This window comes from Elephantulus edwardii, unplaced genomic scaffold (genome assembly GCF_000299155.1).
Source record: "Elephantulus edwardii isolate Elephantulus edwardi_28Jun2011 unplaced genomic scaffold, EleEdw1.0 scaffold00049, whole genome shotgun sequence".
NCBI lineage: Eukaryota > Metazoa > Chordata > Mammalia > Macroscelidea > Macroscelididae > Elephantulus > Elephantulus edwardii.
This window is the reverse complement of record NW_006399799.1, coordinates 15,736,239-15,747,757: the sequence shown is the minus strand read 5'-3', so window position 1 is coordinate 15,747,757 and position 11,519 is coordinate 15,736,239. Positions and strand designations below refer to the sequence as shown.

Sequence of the window (11,519 nt, the reverse complement as noted above, 5' to 3'; positions counted from 1 at the left end):
AAAGTTGGTTTCACCCTCTCCAAGACAGACTTATATACTTATACTACATATATATTGGGAGAAGGATGGGCCATCTCCTCCCCTGTGATTAACTTCCCAGAAAACCTGCTGGAGTTGGTTCTGACTCTATGGTATGCAACAGCACCAATATGATTATGACTATAACTATAACTATAACACTAACTATATAACTATAACTATAAAACTATAACTATAACCATAACTAGAACTAGAACTATAAAACTATAACTATAACAACTATAACTATAAATACATATATAGTTGTTGATTGCCTTTGAACAAAAGGCCTGAAGCCCCTCTTCAACTATTGACACTTATCAAAATTAAGAGAGTTTCTGGAGGCAAGTTGTTCAGGAAGTGGATGCCACTCCTGCTTCCAAACATCTCTCTCTCTCTCTATCCCTATCTTGTATAATAATATATACTATACTACCCTATATATAATATATATGTTAGAATTTTGTATTAGTTGCCTGGTTAGTTGACAGTGTAATCTTGTCACTAGTACTGGTAATCTATGACAAAATAAATGATAAAATTATTACATAAATTTGCTTGTGGTGAAGTACTTGATAGGCCAAGTGACTGGTACAAAGAATCTAACAATAATGTTGAGAACGGTAAGGACTGTGGTTTGAGGTGGTTACATCTGACCCTGTTAATACACTTAAATGGAGAACATAACCAATATGCTTATAAGGATTTAATTATCAGAACAAGCACAATCAGAGATCCAGGAAGCTTCTATGAGTAGCCTAAATGAACCTCTTCTTTATTTCAGCTAGTAAACATTTGTATCAAAAAAGCCCAAATTCCAAATTTTATGAAGTATATTTCAGAATTATAGTTGAATCACACTCTTACTACATCTCTTATAAAAAAGACAGGGGTTTGGTAAACAATGCACAGAAACTTGAGAATTAGGAGTAAGGACATTGGAAAGGTTCTGAAGACTTTGGGTGCCCTGTGCCTTCAAATTCTACAGAGCCCTGCATCAGCATAAGCAAGTCCTTCTGTTATTCAAGGAGGTTAACCATCTTGTGGTTTGTACACCATGTACTGACTTTCTTGACACATTTTACCTTCTAAGAGACTGTCTAGTGTCTGAATGGTTAGGCCAGATGACTAAGGATTTAGAAAGAATAAAACTACAGGACAAGTGTCTGAGAAAGGGTCCTAGAATAGAAATGCTGTCCCACAGAATTTCCTACAAGAGGGAAATATTCTTTCTCTGTACTCTCTAATGTGGTCTCCAGTAGACATATGTGTCTGTTAAGCTCTTGAAATATAACTTATCTATTATGTGTTGTTGAGAACCGACTCACAGCTGATCCTCCAGTGGGTTTTAAGAAGCTGTAAATAGGACAGGAGGGGATTGCCCATCTTTCTCTCATGGAGCAGCTGGTGTGTCAAACTGTCTGCCTTTACATTTGCAGCACAGCTCCTTACTACTAGTTGTTGTTGTTGGATGCTATTGATATGAGTATGATTTATAGCGACCTTGTGAACATCAGATCTGAATCTTGTCCTATCCTGTGCCGTCCTCACAGTTTCTGACACACTTGAACCCACTGCTGCAGTTACCATGCCAATCCATTTCATCGGGGATCTTCCTTTCTTTTGCTGACCCTCCACCTTTCCAAGCATTATGTCCCTTTCCAAGGAAAAGCCTCTCTAAGCAACATGTCCTAAGTGTGAGAGAGGTTGCTTTACCATCCTTCCTTCAAGGAACACCCTGGTTGCACCTTTTCACTGAAAAAAATTAATGTTAAATTTTATTTAAAATTGAAATAAGACACATGTGGCTAGTAACCACTGTATTTGACAACACAGACCTAGAGTATAGAAATTTGTGTCTCTGGAGGGTTTTTAAAATTACTAACTATATGAACTTTGATAAATGATGACAGTTATAGAAAGGCTTCAGGCCTTTTGTTCACAGGGTCACTATGAGTCGTGCTTGACTCAACAGAAAGCAACAACACAGTACAATTAACACCAGTAAACGGGTCGAAACAAATGAATATATTCTGTATATGTGACTTAGCCTCTTTTTCTATCATCAGTTTGCTTTGTCAGTGGGCTCAAATATAAAGAGCATGGTGGCAGAAGCATCTATTGTACAAGAAATCGGTAAGGTTAATCCATTCAACTTGCCAAAAGCAAAGGTCAGTACTGAGTAACTGTCCTGTGGGAGAAACAGCTAGCAACCTATTAAGGTTTGTTATCTAGGATCCCTCTCATCATGGAGAGTACAATTTGTCCTAGTTGAATAGACAATAATTTTAGCAATGAGTTTGCTTTCTCTGTTTGTAATGATTTTGCAGTGATTGGCTTCTGGTAACTTTTCTAAATTCATTTTTCCATTTTATATGTCATGATGATTTTATAGTAAGAAAAATAAAGTAATGGTTCCTATTGATGAGTGATTGTTGAAATTATGGGTTAAACTGAATAAATAATAATTATCAGTGGTGTGGAAGATAATTGCATGATTTGAGTAGTCAATCAGTTGAAATGGGAATTTCCTTTGGAGTGCAGCCTATATCCAATAACTACGCATGTTCTGCCAGAGGCTCTTGCTCTAGCCTGCATTTGCACCAATATTCACCATATCATCTGACCTTTAGTGCCTAGGACATGAGTCAGTACTCTGCATCTGACCTGCAGATTTGGGGTTCATAGCCTCTGCTACCATATGTCACCCTACTGCTTGATATATTTGGAGTTTGCCAGCTCCACAATTATAATGAATAATTTCCTTGATAGAAATTGCTCTACAGATCAAGTTATACAGTTCACTGGTTTTGTCTCTAGAGAACCCAGCATAAGACAATGAGATTCATGTGCATCTCTCATCCAGAAACCTAACCTTAGAAAGCAATGGAACAACCTTTTGAAGACTCAGTTATAATACCAGCTAGGTGGCAACACCTTAGAGCACTGTCCTAACAGATAATGCACACATTTCAACTAATGAGTAACATATTATATTCTTTTTGTAATAGCCAGAATACATGAAAAGGAATCAAGAAATAGAAATGGGAATGTTTTCTCATACTAATAACTTATTGGCAAAATATGTTGTTTTATGATTGTTATTAACCTTATAAATTATGTTTTTAAAAGACAGTCTATGGGTGTGGACTGAGGTTAAAGTAGTAAGAATCAATACCATATTATATGAGTCATAGTGAGCTCATAGTGGTATTGATGCTGTTGTGTACTCTCAAGTTGGAACCAACTCATAGCTGACCATCCAGTGGGTTTCCAGAGGCAGTAAATCACACAAGAGGAGACTGCCCATCTTTCTTGCATGGAGCAGCCATGGATTTGAACCACCTGAATTTTGGCTGGCAGCACAATTCCTTACTTACTGAGCCACCAGAAGTTTAGGAGGCCAGCGTTATGAATCCAGAGTACCGACTCTAGGGGAAGACGTTCCTTTCTATCAATTCTGGAGGAAAAGCCTTATGTCCTTTCCATATTCATAAGTCTGCTGTTCCTTTGAGATAATTTGAGCTCCCTCTGGTGGCATAGTGCTTAGGCCATCTCTGCTAACCTAAAGGCCACACCTCTGGTGGTTTGATCCATCAGCAACATCAATGGAGAAAGAAGGGCAACCTCCTCCTAAGTGGTTTACAGCCTCAGAAACCCAATTGAAAACTACTCTTGTTTATTGTTGTTATGTACTGTCGAGTCTTCTGCGACACATAGCAACTGAACCCTGCCTCAAAAGCTCTGAGCCCTGCCCTATCCTGAACTTTGGGTACTCATCATCATTCAGACCTTTTATACATGTTTAATCTTTGGAAACTCTTGTTTCGAAGGTTAAATGTGGATAAAAGGTTTGGATCATGATGAATATCCAAAGTGGAGTATGCTGGCACACAGCAGGATCCCCAAATTTTAAGCCTTCCTCTATCGTGCGAGATTGAAAGTGTGAAAAAGAAATTACACAGGCTCCCTTGTCAGTAGGATTCTAGTTTGTTGTTAGATACTACTGAGTTGACTACAACTTACAGCAACTAGTTGAACTTCTGAAAATGAGAACCACTTGAACATTATTTGGAAAGCATTGTAAATGCCTTTCAGTTGCTGTTGGGCCAAGCTCCCTTCCCCCAGTCCAGGCCAATGGCTTTCTTTTGAGGCTCCCCTGAGTGGCCTTAAGTGTCCAATCATTCCGTAGCAGCAGAACACCACCCACTCTCGGAGTAGCAAAGGAGAAGGAAAAGCCACTACTCTCCTCTGGCACTAATGCATAGACAAACAGGTAATCAGCAGAAGAAATATTTGTCGGAACTTAAGGGAGAGTGCCTGAAAATCTCACTTTGCCTGAAGGAGATTTTATGAAAATCAGCAACAGGTTTTTTTCTGACTTTCTACTCCCTCTAGCTCACTAGGAAGCTCTGGTGTCTAGTTGTTTGCCGTGCAATTGGAACCGAACTGTAGCTGACCTTCCAGTGGGTTTTCAGAGGCAGTTAATCACATGGGAGGAGACTGTCCATTCTTCTCCTGAAGAACTGCTGCTAGTGGATTCAAACTGCATGCCTTTGGGATTGCAAAGTAGTTTCTTACCTGTAGGTCAGCAGAGCACTAGCAGTTTGTTGTTGTTATGTGCTATTGAGCTGCTTGCGACTCATAGCAACCCTATGTACAAGGAATTGAGCTGCCAAACCAAAGCCAATCCACCAGCTGCTCCACAGGAGAAAGATGGGCAATTTCCTCTCATGTGATCTACTGCTCCTGAAAGGTCAGCTATGGCTCAGTGCCGACTTGACTGTACACAGCAAACACCCAGTCCTCTAAATTGTTTTGCAATCATCTCACTTCCTGTTATTGTTTACTTATTGCTTGACATACATAGAGTAGATTTCATCTTAAATTTACCTCACTGAACCATGAAATAATGCGCTAAGTACTAGGCATTAAAGAATAACTAGCCATTCTGAGTCCTGGTGTATTGTGACATAAGGTAATGGGTTGTTAACCTAAAGGCCAGCAGTTCAAATCCACCAAGCCACTCCTCAGGAGAAAGATGGGCTGTCTCCTCTAGTAAATATTTGTTGTTGTTGTTGTGTGCCATCAAGTCAGAACTAACCCAAAGCTGACCCTGCAGAGGTTTTCAGAGGCAGTAAATGACACAGGAGGAAACGGCATCCTTCTCCCTCAGTACGGCTGAATAGGGTTTTGGGACTGCAGTACAGCTTCTTTCCACTAGGCCACCAGAGCCGAGGAAGGGTCACAGAGTCATACGGACTTAATGAAAGTGGGTGGTATTAGCTAGAACTCAGGCAATTGGAAAACTGAGAAGCATTATCTCCCTTTTTACCTCATCAGATTTCCTTTTCACATCTTCCAGTTGTTTTAATAAGGTTTCTTGTTCTTGAATTTTGAGTTGTTGCTGTGAATTGGTCACTTCCAGTCGGTTCTCTTTATCCAGTAAGATTCCTATTTGCCTTTGTAGTTCATTTATATTCTGATCTAGGAGTGTTCTGTGGGCAATGAATAGACATTAAATCAGAGCACAAATTGTAAAAGCTTTACAAATCAAAGTTTTAGACCTAATTGTTTTAGTTTGTTGTATTTTTCTAACTGTTGTTGTTGTTAGGTGCTGTCAAGTCTCCTGTGACTCATAGGGACCCTATGTACAACAGCCTTAAACTCTGTTCTCTCCTGTACCAATCTTATTGTCTCTGACACACCTACCCTCATTACTCCAGCCCCTGAGTCAATCCATCTCACGAGGGTCTTCCTCTCTTGCACTGTTCCTCCACCTTTACAAGCATGACGTCCATCTCCAAGGACTGGTCTCTCCTTGCAACATGTCCAAAGTATGTCAGATAGAGCTTCAAAATCCTTGCCTCCAAGGAGCAGCCTAGTTTCACCCTCTCTACAATGAACCCTAACTACCAAAGGAAATTGTTGTTCAATTTATTTATAGTTAAACAGACCAACACAGTGAAACTCCTGGGAGACAGTTTTCACTCTTCTTATTTTACAGATGAGGAAGCTGTGTCAGGGAGAGGTTTCATTAACTCGTTCATTGTCACAGAGATAGGATTCAAATTCTGAATCTCCTATTTTTCTACTCTTCTTCACTGCCCTACAAATTTAATACCTTAGTCTAATACAAGGTTGTTAGTTATAAAATAATATTGATACTAATATGCATATGTTAATACTGCTATTGTTCATTAATAAAGGAACTTATATTTGCTGAGGAAACATATTTTTTCCAAAATAGAAATAAATAGTTTGTTTCTTCAATGAGGATATCATCTGATGACAGTTTGTGGAAGGAATTTCTGTGTATTTCAGACTAAATAATCTGGAAAGCAATTTGTGCAGAAGAAGATGGGAATTATGGTGAAATAGCACTGGTGGGCAAAGTTCTCACCCACATGCTAAGGCACTGAGATACTTATTTAGGAAAAATAAGGTTGCTTTCTCTTAAAACAAAAATTTATATTAAGTTGATAACAGAAATTCATAGAAGTTTATTTAAGGTCTAATTTACAAATTGGGATAACATTTTGCCTAGGCAGTCAATAATGTTTCAAAGATGAGTGATTTCCTAAAGATTCTTATATCTCATCTTGCTGACATTGCTATAAAAATGTTTGGGGGACAGACATTTATAAAATAACAGCATACCCTAAAATACAATTTCCAATCAGACCCTGGAGTTTATGTTTCTTAAAATTCACTGCAGGTAAGACATTGAAGTTGTCAGTGATTTCATTTTACTTGCATCCACACTCAAAATCTTTGGAAAAGCAGTCAATAGAGAAAATTATTTACCGTATTGGACACATCTGTTTCCAAGGACCTCTTCAAAATATTAAAGAGCAGAGATGCCATTTCAAGGTGCCCCTGACCCAAACAATGATATTTTCAACTTTTTCTTATGTATCTGAAAGTTGGACAATGAAAAAGACAGAAAAATGGATGTCTTTAAACTGTGATGTTGGAGAAGAGTACTGCATATCCACGGAAAACTGAAAGAATGAACAAATCTGTCTTGGAAGATGTGCAGCTGGGATGTTCCTTAGAGGCAAAGACGGTGACACTTCACCTCACAAACTTTGGGCATGTTGTCAGGAGGGGCCAGTACCTGGAAGAGGACATCATGCCTGGAAAAGTGGAACATCAGCAAAGGAGAGAAAGATCCTCTGTGACACAGTAACTGAATCAACGGGCTTAAGCACAGCAGAGGTTGTGAAGATGTTGCAGGATAGGCAGGCGTTCGTTCTGCTGCACTTAGGATCACTGTGAGTTGGAGCTGATTCAAGAGCATGTACTAACAACAGATAATTCCTCAAAATAGCATAATTCCCAGGGCAAACAGTCTTTAATATTTAGCATGACTTTGACTATTGTTTGACTTAAAAGTGACTTTAAAAGGGATATGTGATAGGGTATTATTGCCATAACATGAGTCCAGAACAAAGACTGCACAGTAGAGTGGACTTCGGGGGAGGGATTGCATAAAAAGGAAAGAATTTTACTTTTCAAAGAGAAGAGCGAATTGGGGTGGGGGAATGGGTAGGGAGAAAAGTGCAACAATGAATGAATGGAAATCCAAAGTCTCTGTAAACTTTTATTATAATTAATAAAAAAATTTTAAAAAAAGAAAAAAAAAAGAAAAGTGACATACAGGAGACCAGTCTGCTCAAGGCTCAAAGTTCAGAAGATCACCACAAGGCAATGGCCTGGGTGGATCATGTCAGGGATTCCAGAAATCTAGATTTTTAGGAGAATATAAAGCTCTCAAGTCTTTAATCTCAATTTTCTGTCATTGGGAAATAAAGTGCTTTAATCCTGGGCACCTAGTTCTTATGTTTCTGGGTATCACTAAGAGCTCTCGAAAGACTTGGAATTTACCTTCAACCATCCCTTACCCCAATCCTGCACCTTCACTCCTTTTCATTTCTATTTTATTTAATAGACTACACGTGAGAAATTCTCTGCTATTACTGTCTGCTCTTTTTTAGCTTCATTTTCAGTTTCTAATTAAGAAGTCAGACTAGGAGATAGACCGTGCAATTGGAATGTGCTGAAACAAAAACACTTAAAAGCGTGTGTATCAGTAGAATTTAAGAGCTGTAAACAGCCGTCAAAACCTGAAAAGGCAAAATTAAAACAGCAATGGTAAATATGTAAGAAATTAAGTCCTATATTATATACATACACACACACACTTTGAATAATAAAAAAACTAACAAACCAGTATAACCAGTGCATTAAAGCTTAAAAGTAGAGGTACTTGGTGTGTATAATTAAAGCAGTCTAATAGTGGCCACATAACTCCATTTTAGTATTGGCATAAGTTTATAACCCAAGTTGAATTTTTTGTTGTTTTTTTTAATTGAAAAGAAAAAAAAATTAGTAAATCAAATCCAATAATATAAAAGAGGATATTACACCGTGATTGATGTTAAAATGTTAAATTCTGTATCCCATGGAATAAATTCCATGTAGTTGGTTTAATGTTTGAAAATCAATTAATACTCTCTACATTGTTGTTGTGAGCTACTCTTTTTGGGAGCTACTACTCTTGTCAAGAAGCTGTGCTGCAATCCCAAAGGCACGACGTGGTTCAAGGCTACCAGCTGCTCTATGGCAGAAGGATGGGCAATACTTATTCTATGCGATTAATGGTCTGAAAAATCTGCTGGAAGATCAGCTATGGGTCTGTTCTGACTCTACAGTATACAACACCAGCAACACCAACAATACATTGTTTTTGTGAGCTACTCTTCACTCATAGTGACCCGTACACAACAAACAACTCCCCAGTCCTATATTACCCCCATGATTTAGATCAGATCATTGTGATCCACAGAGTCTTCTGTGATTGATTTTCACTAAGGGCTCAATCCTTGGGGATTTCAGGTCAGCAGTGATTATCACTTTATGATAGTCATATCTGACTGTCTATTTCCCTAATACTCACTCCCTAGAATGGCAAAAGCATGATCCTTAGCCATGGTGGACTATTTGAGGCTCCTCTGAGACCAGTCATGGGAGAAGGATGGGCCATTTCCTCCCATGTGATTTACTGCCTATGAAAATCTTCTGAAGAATCATCTATGAGTTGGTTCTGACTTGACAGCATAGAACAACAACAACAATCCAGACCAGTAGAACACTCTGTCAGAGGTTTGGTGTCCTACTCCTTGACAGACACTTCTAGGTCAGATTTAACCTAGAAAGACAACAATTCTACAATATCTAGAAAGCAAGAGATACCCTCAAACCAACCAGTCACCAGCACCACGAACAAAACCCCAGATTATCAAACCCCCAAACCAAAATCAGAACAGCCACTGAAACAACCCAGAATAACCAGGGACAAGTAAGTGACCAAAATACAGACAAGAAAATATTTCAGAGGAAGAAAGTCTCTATTGGAACTTCCTGAAAAGGAATAAAATAGAATGTTACCTAAGTGCCTTTTACTGATTGAGAAAAAAACACAGAAAACATAGAAGAATGAAAATAACTGTGCAAGATCAAAGAGATAGAAACAAATAGAGAATTAGAGGCAATAAAAAAATCAGCAAAGTGAAACTCTGAATATTTAGATAAAAAGGGCAGAAATAAATAATATTGTTGTTATGTGTTGTTGTAGTGACCCTATGTACAACAGCCCTAAACCCTGCTCTATGCCTTGCCAATCTTGTTGTCTCTGACACGTCCATCCCCATTACCCCAGTCACTGAATCAATCCACCTGATTGAAGGTCTTCCTTTCTTGAGTTGTCCCTCCACCCTCCCAAGCATGATGTCTCTCTCCAAGGACTGGTCCCTCCTTGCAACATGTCCAAAGTATGTCATTACATTAGAAGGACCAAATAGCAGAACTGTGGAAATGGAACACAGAATTAGAACACTGGAGGACAAACTCCTCAATTCTAATCTGTTAGAAGATCAATCAGAAAAAAGGGGGAAATAGTAAGAAAGCCAAAGAAGTGTGTGGGATAACCTCAAAAAGAATAACTTATGTGTGATTGGAATCCCAGACTAGGAAGCAACAGAACAACAGAAAAAACACAGAGGAAATAATTTAAGATTTGCTGCTTAAAAATTTACAAAACATTATGAAAAACAAGAAAATTAAAGAAGGTAAGCAAACCTCAATGGGAGAGATCCTGAAAGGAAAACACCAAGACATAATAAAATTTTCCAAAATTAGACAAAGAAAGAACACTGTAAGCAACTCAAAAGGAAGATTCACTTACAAAGGGGAAGCAGTGGAGCTCTGGTAGCGTAGTGGCAAGAAGCTGCACTGCAATCCCAGAGTTATGTGGTTCGATTCCACCAGATGCTCTGCTCGAGAAGGAGGAGCAATCTCCTCCTGTACCAGTCAGATCTGATTCGACGGTACACACAAAAAATAAATTTAAACAAACAAACAACCAAAGGGGAAGCAGTAAGATTAAGATCCGTTTCTCAATAGAAGCATGCAGGCAAGAAGGCAATAAGATAAAACAGATAAAACTCTGAAAGTAAAAAACTGCCAACCATGAACCCTGTCCCCAACAGAACCATCTGTCAAATATGAAGATGAAATTAGGACATTTCCAGATAAACAGAAACTAAGGGAATTTGTGAAAACTAGACCAATTGGACAAGAAATTCTAAAGGGAGCTCTTGGCATTGAGAGCCAACAACGACAGACAATGAACCCAAACCAATACAACTGAGGACATCATTTAAAAACTTACCAGGATACAGAAATACACAAAGTATTAACAAGGAATGTTAAACGTACAACACTGAAAATTAGAAAGCTATTCTCACTTCTGAGGGGTATTTTGGCTTCACTTTCTCAAAGACCAATTTATTTGTTTTTGAGTCCATGGTATACTCCACATTCTTTTGCCAATACCGTGATTCAAAGACATAAATTCTTTTCCAGTCTTTCACGTACATACGTCCTTTGTAATACATCTGTTCATTGCAATATATTGTTTGGTTTCTTGATTGTTGCTTCCATGGACATTTATTGTGGATCCAAATAAAATGAAAAAATATTTGATAACTTCAATCTTATTTTATCATGATGTTATTTACTTCATGTTCAGTTGTGAAGATTCCTGTTTTCTTTATGAAGCATACTCTGTAATGAAGGTTATAGTATTTGAACTTCACCAGTGAATGCTCTGGGTCCTTCATTGTTTTCAACAGACAAGGAGACCTGTGTTGATTTCTGGCCAACAAATGGCCAACACAGCCATTACCCATGTTATGGAAGATTTGCAAGCAGATGTGATACTGATCAGATTTCAGCAGAGTGTTCAGAATAAAATGGAATAGGAACAAAGATTGGTGACCTGCTTCTTAAATCAGTCAATGTAAATGGTACAGATCCCAAAGGTCTGATCTCAATCACGATGATGATACAGGACTGGGCAGCAGACTGTTTTGGGGCATACTGCATGGGGTTCCTATGAGCAAAATGAAGCTCATTATAAGAATGTAAAGAAAATG

General features: G+C 38.4%; 1 protein-coding gene across 1 annotated transcript in view; it reads right to left on the bottom strand.

Moving 5' to 3' along the window:
- LOC102868225 (coiled-coil domain-containing protein 30-like) overlaps positions 1-11,519 on the bottom strand; it is a 102,645-nt gene that overhangs the window by 35,956 nt on the left and 55,170 nt on the right. Inside the window, exon 8 of the mRNA XM_006886605.1 lies at positions 5,354-5,516. Coding sequence (XP_006886667.1) covers positions 5,354-5,516 — 163 coding nt within the window. The remainder of the gene's footprint in view (positions 1-5,353; positions 5,517-11,519) is intronic.